General features: G+C 39.0%; 1 protein-coding gene across 1 annotated transcript in view; it reads right to left on the bottom strand.

Annotated features, from left to right (window-relative positions):
- The window catches only part of MGAT5 (alpha-1,6-mannosylglycoprotein 6-beta-N-acetylglucosaminyltransferase), a 378,389-nt gene that overhangs the window by 36,747 nt on the left and 323,641 nt on the right, over positions 1-18,001 (bottom strand). The window contains 2 exon segments of the mRNA XM_078146828.1: positions 2,278-2,424; positions 16,524-16,673. Of these exon segments, the coding sequence (XP_078002954.1) occupies positions 2,278-2,424; positions 16,524-16,673 (297 nt within the window).

The raw sequence follows: 18,001 nt of genomic DNA, 5'->3' as shown, positions 1-18,001 counted from the left end.
ATCCTCTATTACCTCCAGCATCAAATATAAAATCCTCTGACTTTTAAAGCCCTTCAGAGCCTTGCCCCTTTGTGCTTTTCTAGTATTCTTAGGATTGATTCTCCTCTGCTGTTCCCCAGCCCTATAGGAGCAGTGTGGAATATAATGAATAGACCACTTTTGGGTCAAATGACCTGAGTTACATCTCTACCATGCGACCTTTCTGAGTTATTTATAATATTTCAGAATCAATTCCTCATCTGCAAAAAGATAATAATAGTAATCCTTGTACCACATACCTACCTTACAGGATTCTTATGAAAAAAGTGCTTTTTAAATGTTAACACACTACATAAACGTGAGCTAATGAGTTATTTTATTTTTTTTGGCTGGGCAATGGGGTTAAGTGCCTTGCCCAGGGTCACACAACTAATAAGTGTTATGTGTCTGAGGTCAGATTTGAACTCAGGTCTTCCTGAATCCACTGTGCCACCTAGCTGCCCCTAATGAGTTATTTTCAAAGCCACGTTTTTCCTATGTATGACTTATGACCATTAAGGACTGGGATTTATTTTTAAACCAACATACATGGTATTGGTATTTGCTTCAATCAGGAATTTCTTTCCTAGACTTACTTCAGGGACAGTTTATGAGCCACACCAGGAGATCACCCTTATTGCTTACTTAAATCACCACTAACCAGCTTGATCACACACTTAATTAATTCACTAGGCTTGGCTCCAAAATACTTTCAGCCACTTCCAGAAGTCCACTGTCAAGGATAAATATGCTACCATAAAGGATATATTTATTTTTTATTTTTAAAATTCTGAACTTAAACAACTTAGCTATGTGATACAGTAAATGGAGCACTGGGCCTGAAGTCAGGAATATCCAAGTTCCATCTCAGCTAATTAAGACACTTACTGTGTCTTAACTGTGTGACCCTAGGCAAGTCACTTAACTATCTGCCTCAATTTCCTCAACTATAAAATGGAAATAACAACACCTATGTCCCAGGATTGTTGTGAGGTTCAAATGAAACAATATTTGTAAAATGCTTAATAAATATTTGTTTCCTTCCATGTAATATGGGCATCTCCAAGTATGCATTGTAGAAGGGGAGAGAATTGTGCATGAAACCATGAATATCTATTATGTGGAGGTTACTTAATAGGTTGAGTCTGAGATGTCTAAGGGACAATTAGTTCAAGAGGCTTAATAGGCAGTTGGAGATGCAAGGCTAGACCTAGACCTCACAAGAGTGGCTAGGGATCTATTGATTTTCTTTTTAAGCATATAATAAATTCAATATGGAACTTTCAAAGCTATCCTGCTTGACTGTGATATACCATTAAGGATATCAAAAAACCATGTGCAATTTTTTCGTGAAAACAAAATGCTGGAAACAAAACGTTGATATTGAGGAATGGCTAAACAAATCACGGTACATGAATGTAATGGAACTATGATTGTGCTGTAATTATGAATCTAAGGGGTTCAGAGAAACACAGAAGATTCGTGTCAACGAATGCAGAGTGAAGTAAGCAGAAAAAAGGGAAACAATGAACATAATGAGAACAATATATAAGACAATAAATGAACCAAAGAAACTCAGCATTAACTAGAATGTCCATTTGCAAACCTTTTCAGTAGAGATGTAGAGACCTATGGGTATGGGATGTTTTACATACTCTCAGATGCAGCAATTCATTGGTTAGTTTTGTCTCGAACTGCTTTTTTATAATTTATTATCATGAAAAGGTTCATAGAGGGGAGGAATATAACCAGACAGAACTGTGATATAAAATCAAAAAGCATCAATAAGACTTTACTTTTATTTGTGGAAGGTCCAGGTCAGTTGCCGCCCGTACCAGAAAGCCCTCTGACTAATAAGATCTCTCTCTCTGCTCTCAAAGGAATAGTTCTAAAAATGTTTCTGAGCACTGGTAGAATCATTGGAATATGGCCTACCAATGATACCATTTTGAAGGGGAGAACATTCATTTATAATTGACTTGTTAAAAAATATCAGTCACATCACTTAATAGTCATTTCTCAAATATGTCATCAACCTGCCAGACTTCTTCCTTCTTGAAGGCAAGAAATGTGCTTCATTTTTCTTTGTACAGTTTAACACGCCTAACTTGATGCCTTGCACATAGCATGTGGTCAAGAAATATTTGCTAGTCGATTTCATTTACTTCTCATTCCCTGCCTAGAGAAGCCCGCCATAATCAGAAGGTAAGGATAATATTCATTAAAGTACTAGGCTAGAGCCTTTGGTTAGATGCTTACCTCTCTCAGGGTTGGTTTGCCTATAAAAAAGTCCGTGTTTTTGCTGCTTTTTGGTGGGTTAAATTTGACATTCAGGAATGCACATCCATTAGCGATAGCCTCAAGGGGAGCTGGACCCTCATATGGAAACCCCAGTCCAACAAACAACTGCAAAACAACAACAACAAAAAAACACACCACACAATTCAGAATTGTTTTCCTTCACTTAAAATGAGTCATCACGATCTTAAATTTCTCAACACACAAACTGCTGTAGTTCGGAATGACATCCACAGACATCTTCGGTGAGACGTGGGGGAAATATGTCTGCTCCCACTAAACTCTGCAAAAATACAACTGCAAAGCTTTCTAGAAACATAATTAAGGTGTGCTATATTCTTCTTCCATGATAAAAAGGGAAGGAATGAGTTTGGCGGAAGGGAGGAGGAGGTCCTAACATCCAACAATAATCTTTCTGTAATGGGCCAGAGAACATGACTAAGAAAACTCTTGGCAAATTAAGCAGGAGGTTTCTTCATTGAATGGATGGAACAACAGAGCCTTTCAGTGATACTGGGGGTTGGGGGATGCCATAGAAGATCACTTGGTAGCTTGATCACATTTCGAATGACAGTATTCTAACACATGATGGCAGACTGGAAGACACAGGTTTTTAGAATGGTTACATCACTGGACACCATCAGAACTTTTTCTTTTTTCTTTAGGAGGGTTGGTAGGAAAGGAAAGGCATTATTCTTTGTAAAAATCAGTAAAGCTGCCAGTACCCACAGCTGAAGCAAAATTTTGGGCTTTTCCTACTGCAGACAGTAGATGGCAGCAGAATAACAGTCTGCAGAGCTAAGACAGAGGGACGAATGAGGGTCACATAACGCTTTAACTTGGCATTGTTTTTCCTAGTTCAAAATGAAATAGGATTTAATTGGCACAAGCCAATTCTATCATCTAATATGTCTCCTTAGGAATTTAAGTTCCCAGATGGTGAGGGCTTACCCTCTGGAGAGTTTGGTAGTGTGTGCTAAGTATAGTATGGAGTGTATTCAAACAATAAATATTAAGTATGGTATCAGCAAGCCCATTGTATTGTCCCCACAGGCAAATCATCTTAAGACAGATCACATTCCACTGGGGATCATTTACTTTTGTAATAACTATGGAGATTGCCAAGAACCTAACCTCTCACTTTCCTGGCTTTTAGAGTGAAGGATGCTGAATTAGAACTGTGTTTATGAATTGGATTCCTTCTCCTTCCCCTACTCTTCTCTGCCTCTACAGCTGGTTTAATGGGGAAGTAACTTACAATGGATTAATTAAAAAGCCCTAAGCAATAACTGTCCTCCTCCCTCTCCTCTTCCTATTCCCTCACCTCACCACAGTACCAAGGGATCTGGAATCCCTTCAATCCTCAGTCAAATTCTAGAAGTGGACATTTGGGCTCATCTGAATGAATGGAGTAGCTTAGAATTTTGCTTAGGAAAGAAGCAAAATTTCAAGTTCTTCTAAAAGTTTTCAGAAATGATGGCTGTCTACAACCATACATGTAATGTGCTTTTTTTTTTTTACCTGAAGGAAAGGGGTACCTAACACTGCAATTACGGGGAGATATTATTCCTTTCCCCCAAAGAACCTGAAATCACTGAGATAGGAGAAAGTAGATGATGACCTTCACTGGGGATACTGAGAATATAGAAAAGTAAACACTTAATAGTTTCTGAGCAGGGAGGGGAAGCTTCACATTTCATCCAGCCATATACCCAAAGGGGCTTGCCATCTGCCCACTATCACTTATCCACCTAGACTAATACTTCCCAGAATCTGGGTCCCAGGCCCTGGGGAAGGTTATCTACTCATTTTTGGACTCACCTTAAGGTCCAACCCAGCTAATTATGTCACTATAAACTTTATATCTCTTATCCAGCTCCTCTTCTTCATTTCCACTGCACTCACCCTAGTTTGAACCTTCATCCCTTCAAGTCTATACTATTAATAGCCTCTTAATTGGTGTCTCTACTTCCTGTTTATCTGCTCTCAAAGTCATCCTCTGAGATACTCCTGAAGTGATCTTCCTAATGCTCTGTAACGATCATGTCACAACTCTACTCGAAATTCTTTAGTGGCTCCTCCTTGCCTACCAAACAATATAAACTCCTGATCTTGACTCTAAAGGCCCCTCAATATATTCAGCACCCATTGCCCTTTCCAGCTTGATCTAATCCTAATCTTTTTCATTTAATCTAAACCCTTCACATATCCTCTTGATTCGTACAATTGGACTAGGGAAGCAATATGTTATGATACAAAGAAGTCCCAAGGGACCAAGATGGTGCAGGGGAAAGTGTCCTTGATATATCTTCTCAGTAAATACGGCAGGAAGGAAGGAAGGAAGGAAGGAAGGAAGGAAGGAAGGAAGGAAGGAAGGAAGGAAGGAAGGAAGGAAGGAAGGAAGGAAGGAAGGAAGGAAGGAAGGAAGGAAGGAAGAAAGAAAGGAGAGGAAGAAGAAAGAAAAAACTGTATTTAAAGTCAGGGGGCCTGAATTCAAATCTACTATATGACCTTGGAAAAGTTACAACCATTTTTGTGCCTTAGTTAATTTCCTTCTCTGAAAGATGAAGGGTTTCCACTTGCTGCCTTCCAAAATTCCTTCTGGCTCAGAATCCTATAATATCATCACTACTCTACCACCAATCTTGTCCTGACCTCTGTGGCTATTGTTTCTTTGCTTACAGCATTCCCTCATAGTTGGAATAATGTCCTTTCACTTCCAATATCCCTTCTCTTTTCTTTCAAGGTACAACTCATGTACTACATCCTTCACAAGCCTATCTTGACTACCTCTGGTGAATATGATTTCAGCCTCCTCAAATTTCTAATAGCACTTATCTTATTCTCCTTGTAAACTTGGCACCCCTACCTTTGGAGAAGGGCTGGAATGGTATCTTTGTATCCCTAGGTCTAGCACAATGCTTTGAATATCATAAGTGCTTAGTAAATATTATAGCTGATATGGCTTTAAGATCTAACAATGGATTCTCCCTCTACAGGTTAGCCACATCTTAGCAACTTATACTGTCGTCCATCAGGAGTTGGAATATATACATGACAAAAGAGTGTACCTGCAGGGGAAAAAAGAAAAAATTCAAGGAATATACCAGTGAGGAGAAAGGAGAATGATTCTCTCCTTGACCAATTTAAGGCCTTGGAGCTGGCCAACATTCTTTCTCTGGATATCTCTGGATACCCATTACTTGCTTCTATATTATAGGGAGAATTTCCACTTCTCTGACATTTTGATAGTAGAAAGTTTGACTTGTCAAGTGACAAGAATCATAGGATTATAGAGTTGGCCCTTGCATATCAAATCCAATGGCCTATTTTCAATCCTCCTTCCTGGCTCTTATCAAATTTGACTGCCTCCTCTTTCTTAGTACTTCATTGTTCCTTAATTCTGTATTCTCTTCTGGTTTTTCTCCCCTTGTTTCTACACATTCTCTATTGGCCCATTCCATCTGTTACACGTGGATTCCCACCCAAGGATCTATTTTAAGCCCTTGTCTTCTCTTAGTATTTTGTTTCCCTTGAAGATCTGAATTGAATGATCACCTTTATGCAACTTCCAAATCTGTACATCCAATCCTTTCCCTGACCTATACAGTTCCGCATTTCTTACTGGCAGTTGTACTTCTACCTCTGTCTCACCAGCACCTCAAAGTCAATATATCTAAAATTTCACTCACCAACTAACCTCTAAAATGTTCTTATCTCCCTAACATTGTGTGTGTGTGTGTGTGTGTGTGTGTGTGTGTGTGTTGTGTGTGATTAATACACATTAATCCAGGCTCAAAAATTCATTCTTGACCCTTCCCTTATAGATAACCAACACCTGTTAATTCTGCCTCCATTATTGCTTAGATTCATTTTCTCCTCTCTGATCATACCACTAACAATAATCTACAAGTCACAATTAGGGGCGTGCTGTAGGCAGCTTATATGGGCTCTTGAAAGCTGGTTTTTAAATTATCAGTGTGAGCATTCACACCGCAGAAATCAGCAAGTACTACAAATCAAATTTTGATTTATTGTTTTGATTGTCTACACTTAAGTGATGGAAAAATGTTAATAATGAACATTAAAATTAAAAGTTTGCCATTCATTCATCTTTGTGTTTTGGAGATATGGTTATTAAACATTTATGAGCCTACCACTGGGACATACTCTACCTGAATGATTGTATATAGCCCTCTAACTGCTTTTCTTGCTTCTTGTCTCTTCCCTTCCCAACCCATGTCAAACAGTTACAAAAATTATATTAATGACAGTCTGTCACTCTCCTGTTCAAAAACTTTTAGTAGCCCCCTGAATACAAAATTTGTAGCCTGGCATCCAAGGCCCTATACAAGGCCTCCTCATTACCTATCCAGCCTTATTACTCCCTTCACGCATAATACCTTTGAAACAAACTGTTTCCTGATCTCATCGTGTACTTTTCTGCCTCTGGCTCCCCAATCTCACCTAATATATTCCTCTTCCCTGATTCTCCAGTGGAAAGTGCAATCTTCCTCCTCCATGTTTTTATGTAGACCACCCCCTCCATAACTAGAGAAAGCACCTTCCCTGCCCATCACCTCCACAAATCCATCTTCTCTTCCTTTAATGTCTAGCTCAGAAGACACTTCTTCCATAAGACAGTCCTTGATAAATGGCCCCAACCTGTGTCTCATTTGAAAATGATGTCTCTTTCCTAAAATTTTTAGAGAGCATTCTGAGAATACCTTAAGAGAATTTTCCCTTTGCCCCATTCACTTTCTAGCTTGTATCACATTTATTTGTGTGCATGTTGTATTCCCCCTACTGCCTTCTTGAAGGCAAGGGATCTATGATACCTTCCCCCCTATTTTTGAATCCTCATCTAGTACAGTGCCTCTCACAAAGTATGTGCTTTAAAAAATGTTTACTGTTATTGTTATTTAGATCTGTGACATTCTTGGGAATAGAGACTGACAGAAGATTCAGGCTGTGTCCCCAAAGGTTTGAGCCAGAGATATAAGTTCTTACTGCTTCACAACCTCTGTAAATAAGGGCATGTGTTGAAACCTTCATTGCAAATTGCATTGCACTGAATTGCAAATAAGAATTCTGGAGAAAAATAGATAAGACATACAGTGCTTGACTATTAAATAGAATGATTTTTTTAAAAAATAAGCTCCCATGACCAACCAATTTGAACCCATTAATTAAAAGTATTTGGGGCTATTGCTTAATGGACTTGAATGTGACTGAGGTTTAATTATATTGAATTGGTATCATCTTCTTTGCTGTGTGTTGGTTGTGAAGTCCCCACAAAATACATATTTTTGCTGACTCACGGAAACCATGGCAATTTAAAGCAAAGTTTAAACAACAGTACGTGATTTCTCTTCAACAATTTTTCTCATGGTGCTAATTAAGGTTATAGGAAATTAACTACTTGGAAACATCAAAACAAGAGTTTTCAGTTGTTCCTCCAAGCAAATCACTCTTTTTCCTGCTTCCCGAACACGCCTTATTTTTTGTGACATTAATAATGGAGTAGTCAGGTCCACTGATATCAAACAACACATGTAAGTACCACTGAAGTATAGAATGGTAGAGTGGGAAGGGAGACTTAATGATTATTTAGTCCACTCCTGCTCCCATTTTACAGTTGAAGAAAGAGAGGCTCAGAGAGGTTATGATTAATTCAAAGTCACACAGCTAGTTAATGAGAGAATGTAGATTAGAACAGTTTCCTGACTTCCAGTTCAGTATCTTTCTTATTATGTCATTGCAGGGTGTTAACACAGAAAATCAGAAAAGCTGGAAGGGACTTTTCTTTAGTAGTTTGGGAAGGAAAGCCCAGAGAAGCACAAGGGCTTGCCAAAGTTCACACAGCTAGTTACTTTCAGAATATTGAGTGTCCCCTGGGTTGTGCAATTTGTGAACCCCAAAAGGTATTTCATAAGCCTTCATATGCATTTGGTTTTTATCACATGCTTGTAATCTGACCACACACAACTGACATTCCCTAACTGCCTGTCTACTTGCATATTTCCTCAGCATCCTTAGCATGCAGCCAAGTTACAAAAATGCAAGTATGCATTGAAGTGCAGGGGCCGCTGAGCTGCCCTATTCAGCTAAAAACTGAGCATATTTTATTTATGCTATCTCTATCCTTCCGAGGTCTGAAATCTAATGAGGATATTCCAGATGAAGAAACATCTCTATGGCTGCTTGCTCCGAAGTCCTTCAATGTGCATTTCTAAACAGAGGCCTTACATGCTATAAAATTAAATCTTCTAACCAATCCTAAGCAGTAGAAAACAGATGAAGGACCATCCGTTGTGTTCATAGCACATTACTGGGACCCGGCTGCACATGAACAAACATTTTAGAAAAACTACTCAGGTTTGGATTCTTCCTAAATGATGAGGGAAATGGAATTGACAAGAGCTTAGATTTGGGTGTTTTGGTTTTTTTTAATGGCATAGACAATATTTGGACTCTTAAGTGGAAGTCAAGATGATTTTTAAAGAGCCTGTGGACTCAGTTAGTGATGAAATCATTCATGTTGTAGGAGAGGAAAGGGGAACGGGGTGGCCCGGATAGGCCAAACCAGCAGAAAAGCCTCCAAATAGTTGGCATTTGCTTTGGTATATATTTCATGAGTTGTCTGAAAAATGTTTACTTTCCTAATTCTGACCTGCTTAGTCTAGTATTATAACTAATTTCATCTTTCTGAGTATATAACTACTAAGCAGAGAGGGGAGATAGGCCTGGCAAGAAGGGACATTTTTTTTTTAGATCTGTCTTTTTAAATTTTATTTATTTCTTTTCAGTTTTCAACATTCACTTCTATAAGATTTTGAGTTCTAAATTTTCTTTCCCTCCTTCCGCTCCCCCTTCCCAAGACGGCACGTGATCTGATATTGGCTATACATGTACAATCATATTAAACATATTTCCACATTAGCCATATTGTAAAGAAGAATTAGAACCAAAGGGGAAAACCCCAAGAAAAAAGAAACAAAAGACAGGGAGGGAGGGAGAGAGAGGAGAGAGAGAGAGAATAGTATGCTTCGATCTGTATTCAGATTTTATAGTTCCTTCTCTGGATGTGCATAGCATTTTCCATCATCAGCAAGAAGGGACATTCTAAGTATACCAAATAACATGCGTGCGAAGGCAGACAAACATATCTGGCACTCACTGAGTATGGGGTGGGCTTTCATCCACTTGCCCCAAGCTGCCAGGATAAGGAGGTAAGGGCTTCATTCGATGAATGCATCCTGACTCATCAATTGTTCATTTCAAAATGGAAATTTAGAATATATGGGGATGTGATTTCAAGGGAAGTTTTAGCCCATTCCTTGGACTGTTTGTTTTTTATAATGGGCCTATTCGCTCCCCCAAATCATTATCTTAAGAAGTTTCATTGTAATGAATGAGACCGTCAGGTGAGTTAGGCCCTTAGTATAAGGCATTTTAGGAAGAACATCAGCTTGTTCAGGCCATGAAAGTTTGAATTGGTGAGGGATTATGCTTTTTCCCTATTGTCGAAGAATAGACAATCAGTACACAGATGACAGTCTAAATCCAGATTCCTCTTTGTATGACTACATACAATTTTTCAGTGCTTTATATGAAATGCTAAAGCTAGTCTTTGTTATACATATAAGGAGATGGGGAGAGTATGGAGCAAGGAGAATATTTTTCTTAAGTGTTTCTTACAATATGCGTTTGTGATTTCTTTCACGCCTTATAGCATGGACTGCCCCATACTTCAAAGTTCCCGGAGGAAGGTGTGTAACTGAGAGTCTGTTATGGGGCTCAGAGAATATGTCAACTGACAGGCTCTTGACTTCAAGCCCAAAGTTTATTTCTCAGTCTTGATGTTATATAGAAGTCACATGTTCCTGGTGGGTCTTTGCTTCCTCTGTTCTAATATGCTGACACTCTAGTTTCATAGTGAAGAAAGCACTCTAGAAACTGCAAAGTGCCATATAAAAGTGAGTTGTTACTCACTTTTACCTACAAGAGTCATCTATAAAAACTGCTGTGTAAATAGATAATAGGGTGTGCTCCTAGGGTAGCACCAGGAACTAACCAAGTTAAGTACGCATATAAAACTAATGCACTGTCTAAGATACAAGTGAGCCGAGTCATAGAATGTTACATTCAGGAGACTTTACCCAGACTAGCCACTCGACTCATTTTACAAAGGACGAAGGTGATGCCCCACGGTTGCACAGTGGGGCAGTAAGATTCTCCCTGACTCCTGATGCTCCTCTCCTTGGGAACCCAACACTGAAAGGAGGGGTGGCAATAGCTGAAAGTTCTGCTGGATAGTTGGGCTATTTCATCTCCAAAAACCTCTTTTAGAATGTAATGTCACCAAAGAGCAAGAAGGCCCCAAATATGCTAGGAAGACAAAAGGTATTGTTTTACATCATTAATGCTTGACGCCTGCTAAAGTCACTGCCAAACCACAGATCCTTTCCTAGAGATCAGTCCACTGGGGATAGGCCAAGCTTGTTGTACTCAGCTGCCTAGATTCTCTTTGAAAAACCAACCCCAGAATTCAGTCACTTGAAATCCCCAGGATGAAAACAAAGCGCCAAGCCTTGCATGGTGGATTCATTAACTTGAGAACTGGGGACAAGGAGAAGAGCAAAGTAGCCAAATTAAAATCATGGAAAACAAAATCCAGAGACTATAATAAAACACTCGTTTCTTTCCTATATTTCTTTCCAAGTGTTCAGGAAGTACTGTTAATCATTAATGGGTCATGTCCTGTTGAATGAGAGAACTATTCAATGAGTACAGGTAAAAAGTGGGGTGTTGATTCAGTAGACCCCTCACCTCATGGCCTGAAAAAGCTGATGTCCTTGACGTTTCTCATACTAAGGGCTTTGTTGGAAGTGTCAACCATTACAATGCTAATCATTCATTAAAAGGAAATCTGCTAAATATAGTTATCTGAATAGGAAAGGGCCCAATCTAAAAAAACAAAGAGCTGAAAGAAACTGGATAAAACTGTCCTTGAGAGTGAATGTTCACATATTCGAAATTTCTGATTAGAAATAGAGAATCACTGAATCAGGATGCACTCATCCAGTGAAATCTTATCTTAGGCAAGTGGGTAAAGAGCCCGCTCCTGGCGGACATGTTTGCTTGGCTTCATGCTCATGCTTCTTCTCACACCCAGTATACTCCTTCCCTCCCCTACTGCATCTCTACTTTTTGAATTAGAACTCATCTTTTATGACCCACCTCAAATGCTGCTTCTTCCATAACAGCTTCCTTGATCCCTTAGTGTAAAATGATCTTTCCTTCCACAGGCCTAGTATTTGCCTATCATTCCCTTATACCCCTACCATCTATTCTGCATTAGAACTACTGCATTGCTATTGTACATATGCTACAAAATTGCAGCATTATTATGTTATATTGCATATTTGTGAGTATGACATAGCACCCCTGCTAGATCAATCACTCAATGAAGAAACACAAATTGCCTGCTTTGTACCAGGCACTGTGTTAGGTGTTGAGGATAGAAATTCAATAAATGAAACAATCCTTATTCACAAAGAACTGACATTTTAGGGGAAAAGACAAGTATATAAATGTGGATACAGAATAAATATAGACTTACATAGAATAAGTTCTATAATGTAAGAGACCAAGTCTTAATTCTTAATTATGTTTGTTTTTTCCTCAGGGCAAATCAGAGTGCCTTGCACAAAGTAGATACTGATTAAATAGCTTTTGGATTCATGCCATCATGACCCTCCTCTCTCATGGATCTAGTTTGATGAAGAACAGTTCCTGAAGGCACTAGGAGCGAGATTTCTTAACCTGGGGTTCTTTACCATGTGTGTGTGTGTGTGTGTGTGTGTGTGTGTGTGTGTGTCTGTGTGTGTGTGTGTGCGTGCGCGCGCACACATATATGTACATATGTACACACATATATATACATACAAGTATATATATATATAATATATATAAACATAAACTGTATTTCCATATAATTAGTTTTCTTTGTAAGCCTACGTATTTTAATTTATGCTTTTAAAGATATGCTGAGGAGGCCTCCATAGGCTTCACTGGACTGCCAAAATGGTCCATGACAAAAAAAAAATGTTATAAACTGCTGAACTAGGGGCCAAGATCTTGGCTTCTAAGCTAACAGGTGGCCCATGAGATCCTACTGAGCTATAATTGATTATCAAACTGCATCTCTTTGACCTGCTCTAGTCATAGAGGGAGCTATTTTCGTATGGAAAACAAACAATTAAGTGTCATGCAGAAAGAAGAGGGAAATGCCCAGGAAGACATCTTTCCCTGACAGAGCAACTGTAGAGCATGGTCCAGCACTCCTTTACAACTTACAATTTTAGGATGCAGAAACTAGCTTTTGTGGTTTCATAAACCAGATATCTGTAAAGCGCTCAACACAGTGCCTGGCACTTATAAGCACTTAATAAATGCTTGTTTCCTTTTCCTTTCATTTTTCTATAGGCATTTTTATTTCTTCTTCTTCCAGTATTCTTCCTTGGTTTGCTGGATTCCAGTGTGGGATACCACTCTCCTAGTTAATTTCTAAGAAGGGTTGGTGATCATACCAAGGTAACACCAAGGATGGGGAGAGGGAAATGGAAAGGAAGGGACTATGGCTAGATACATTAACAGGAAGATACACTTGTATTGGAAAACAAGGAGGAATGAGGGGACATGTTTTCCAAGGCCATCCTAGTGAATCTTGGTTTGCTAGCTTGAATTGTACTACTGGACTTTAGTGCTAGGAATTACCCTTTTGTAGATATCTGAGAAGCAATTAAATCATCAAAATTCTTTTCTCTGTCAAGATTGTCCTTCAGAGTCACTAAACATCCCAACTCTTTTGGTTCAGATTTAACATATCACTAAAGACCTTTTGTCCTGACTTGCAACCTGATAGTTGCTAATGACACACCCATTGGCTAATGGCGTTCTGGGTACTGATTTCTGCTGAAGGGAGGGTTTCCTGCACTTGGTTCAGAAATGCAGAAAGATGGTTCATCATGAAAAACAATGAATCAGAAGCTGATTAAGCACCAATCATTTCTATGTGGCTCCAACCCTCTTGAGAAGCAGCAGATTCACTTCCTTTTGAAATAATGAGGAGCTGAAAAGAGTGAGGGATTCCATTCATTCCTGTAGCATTTGCTTTTCTGTATCTCCAGTTCCCCACCTCTAACGTGGATCAGAATAAATTGCTTTTAAATTGCCTGGAGACACAGAGGAAGGAGTTATGGGCAGAATGGGTCGTAGATGCAAAGCTCCACTGGTCTTTAGTGTCATTATTTCAAAACTCAAGATTCATTCATTTCAGCTATTGCTAGCATCTTGTGCAAAAAAATCACCTCAGCTATACACTGGCTGATTTCCTTCACAGTGACTAAGTGATTCAGCCATAATTCCACTTACGGTATTTGGACATACTCTAGCAAGATCAAGAAGCAATACGTAATTGAACCAGTCTAGAAACCAAAGGTGTTTGGTTTCCTAGAACAAATACTACCTGATTCTCATGATTCAGCTCTGTTGGCCACACCTCTGTGTCAAAAGTGTCCTGGCACAATACTTGTATCTCTCTTGGTACTTCTGTTGTCCTGTCCTGGGCTTTGGATGGCCTCTATTTTGGCCCATTCCCCACCAAGTGATGGGAAATAGATGCCAGAGGTGGTGGGTGAGTATTCTTTTTAAATGTGCGAGGCTGAATAAGACATTCATGAAGTTAATAGAGGTGTGAACGACAGTAATGACACACTACCAAACAACCACACTCCCAAATGTCATTTTAAAGGGGAAGAGCTTTTTCTAACATGCCATGTGGGGAAAAAATAGAAAAGCAAAGCAAATGGCAAAAATAGCATTGCCACCAAAGGGCAGGGACTTTTTGTTCATCCAGTGGATTTCAGCCCAGGTCAGATTGTATCCTTCTCTGCCCTGGGGTACCTGCTAGAAGCAAGTGGCAAAAATGATAGCACGAGATTTCTCTGGGCTTTGCAAACTATTTGAATATTTGCCAGACTGAAAAATTATATAACAAAGTGTTAATGAGAATAACTTTGAGAATATAATCTGTCCTTGTCCAAGGACCTAAAGAACTCCTCAGCCTTTATTTCATTCGTGATATGTGAAAGGGGGAAATTATCTCCCTTTCACAGAAGGAAAAACTGAAGCTTGACTAGGAAACCAATAACAACAATATCACTACACAGGGCACGGAGTCAAAATAGTTGGGTTGGAGTCCTGACTCTACCAATTATCATATCACTTAGACGAATCACTTCTCTCTGAGCCTCAGTCTCCTCATAGGTATATGAAAACGGGGTAATTCAGGGGTAATGCACCCTCTCCTCAATTTGAGCATCTCTCTCCCTAGAATATGGACATGTATAACAACATCTTGTTAAGAAGATAAATGACAATGCCCATTTGGCTTTGGGCCACAGAATCACAGAAAGACAGATCTAAAATTGAAATATGCCTCAGAAGCCAACAAGCAAAATCCCATTCGTTTTACAGATGAAGAAATTGCATCCCAGGGAGATTAACTGATTCACCTGAGGTCACACAAACAATGAATGATAAAGCCAGATTTGAGCATCATTCTTCTGCCTCCAAGGTATGTGCTTTTTTTCTCCTGGACCATAATGCCTTAAAAATCTCTTAAGTTTTCTCTCATTAGTTGACTGTGACATATTTATTCTCTGCAGCTAAATGTGATGATCTGAGAATATATTTATGAGATACTTTATTTCAATGCCCTATACAATACATAGAACAAGCTGGTTGGGGTGCAAAAGGAACCTTTAACATCCCCTTGCACCCCTTAGTTATGAACAACAATCAGTTTTGCCATTTTTCAGCACTCAAAGGACTTGACAACAGCTGAGCAAAAGCTAATCGAATAAACTACTTGTCAATCAGTGCTAAACCAAAAGCTTCCTAGAAGTCACCTCAACTCAGGAGATGGGAAGAATGTGCAATATTGGCTATCACTTAGACTGGTAGTGAGCATCTCACAAATTTATCAAAAATTTATTACTTCCTGCTATTACTTCCCTGCTCAAAAACTTCTAACGATTCCCTGTTGCCTAATGGATAACATTCAAATACCTCTGCCTGGCATTCAAGGCCCTTTATAATCTGGCCTCCCCTACACATCCTATTACGTCCCAACACAAAGTCTCCACTCTGGATCAGTGGTATGTGTCTTCAATTGTCACTTTTCCTGTTCCTCCCTGCTCCCTTCCCCCTCAAAAAGATCCATTTCCATTTTAAGTTCTGGGACCTGGGTGTCAGAAGGACATTCAAAAGCTGGTGTGTCAAGAGGAGAGCAACTAGGATGGTAAAGGGCACTGAGTTCATGAGAGAGTAGGATTGGTTGAAGGAAATGGTCATATTAAGCCTGGAGAAAAGAATGAATGAGGGGGACAAGATGACTGTATGCAAGGATCTGAAAGGCTGATGTGGAGGAGGGATTAGATCTGGCCAATGAGGGCAGAACCAGGAGAAACAGATGAAAGCTGTCAAGAGGCAAATGTAGGCTTACTGTCAGGAAGAACTTCCCAATCATGAGTTCCCCCCCTTCTTGGAGATCTTTAAGAAGCAACTGTACAACCAATTATCGGGCATATTAATTATAAGGGGTGTTCCTTTAGTCTTTAGGTTGAAGTAAATGACAGCTGAGCTCTCTTTCAATTCTCAAAATTGGTGATTTTGTAATTTATGCACATTATCCTCCCTACCTAAAATGCCCTCTCCTCTTCTTTGTTGATACTGACATACTATATATCCTTTATGGCTCAGTTCGAGGATCCCCCAGGAAGACCTTCTTGATTGTTCCAGTCCAAATTGATCTTTTCCCTCTTCTAAACTTCTACAACATTTGTAACATCCAATAAACACTTGCTAATCATGAGTTAGGAGGCAGAAGGAGAAATAGCCTTGAGTGGCAAGGGGATAGATAGCTCAGTGACCTCTTCCTTACAACTAAAGGCTTCATCATAATGGATGTAATTGTGATCTATAAACCTCTTGAGCTCTCACGGAAAGCCACTCCCTAGAAATAACATTCTAGAGGCTTTCCACAGCACACAGAAGGCCTGACCCCAAATTCAAGAATAATTAGAAACAAATTTGTAAATATGGCCATTGGATAAGCTCTTAACAAAAGGCTGGCTTACCTTGGTTTCTCTGAGAAGAAACTGTAAATCTCGTCCACTGAGGATTCCATGATTCTTCACGTAGCTGGGCATGTGGTTAGTGCTAGACCCATAGACTGTTGCATGGACTTCCATGTATGTGTGAATGATGTCCAAGTACTCTTTCTTATTCTAGAGAACACAAATACACATTATATGTTATTGTAGTTTTGCACTTTATTAACATGGGTCATAATTTACTATAAAGGAAAAAAAAAAGCAACCTTATCTTCGAAGAGCCAGAGTCTGTGGAACTCACTGCTTTTAACTTTACAGTAATTTAGAAATAATAATGATAATAATAAAATCTAAGATTCATATAGTATTTTAAGGTTTGCAAGGACCTTTACAAATCCAAATCCTAAGTTTTTTTTTCTTTTAAAAACTCTGGCTTGGGTACTGAATGGCAAAAGAGTCATATAGTAGTTATACAATTCTGCAAAGGAAAAGAAAATGTTATGCAGCAGCAGTAGTAACTTGCTACTGAATACCAAATGAATAGCTTACGGCAAGTTGTTTTGAAGTAACATCCCGGTTTTGTGATTACCAGGAACTCAACACATCAGTTTTGGCTCATCCTTATTGTGGGGGAGGAAGTTTGGGGAAGAGAAAGGAAAGCCCTGAAAATTCAAGTCTGCCTGGAATAGACATTTGGAGATGCCAAGGAGTCCCTGTGGAAAGGAAGCACACAGTCCCTGCCAATCTATGCTTTGATGAATGGCTCGGTTCCTCTTGTCAAAAAGGCAGCCTGCCTATTAAAGAGATCTAGTGGTCCTGGATAATACCTATTTATTAACCAAGGTAATGTAGAGATAATTACAACACTTGAGTAAGAAAAAAGGAGAAAAATTGAGCAAGCACATTTCTTTTTAATGCTTAAATGTAGCACTCCGTTATATAAAGTTACAGAAGCAATTGACATATGTATGTATTTTGTGTGTAAATGTATGTGTATATCTCTATATATCTATATATACACATACACTATACACACACAATACAAAAATATCATGCCTAAAAATACACGAAATGTGTGTGTGTGTTTACACACATTTAATGTATATACATGTGTATATGTATATGTGTGTGTATATCATGTGTTTGTAGGCACTATATTTTGAGAATGATTTTATAAGTCAAAATTTTCTGTGGGTGGGACTTTACAATTTTCTTCCTTGAGTGTTTAATGTTTGCTTGGTACTTGCCAAATCTACTACTTGAGCTTGATTTTCTCCCCTATCTCTTCATTTTATAAAGGTGCAAGCTTTATAATGGTTTGCTGTTCTATAAAAAATGGAAGGCAAATTTTCTTTCTGAGTCTGGCCCCCAAGTCCTCAAGACCAATACAAGAATAGCAGGTTTTGTGAAAGGAAACAACAAGGTTGCAGGAGCTTTCAAGATCAGTATTGTGAATGCCTCTATTAGATTGTGAGCTCCTTGAAAATAAGAAACTTTGCCTC

The sequence above is a fragment of the Phascolarctos cinereus genome, unplaced genomic scaffold (genome assembly GCF_003287225.1).
Source record: "Phascolarctos cinereus isolate Bilbo 61053 unplaced genomic scaffold, phaCin_HiC Scaffold_726;HRSCAF=1367, whole genome shotgun sequence".
Classification (NCBI taxonomy): domain Eukaryota; kingdom Metazoa; phylum Chordata; class Mammalia; order Diprotodontia; family Phascolarctidae; genus Phascolarctos; species Phascolarctos cinereus.
Note: the sequence above shows the minus strand (reverse complement) of the source record. Positions and strands in the feature narration are given on the sequence as shown.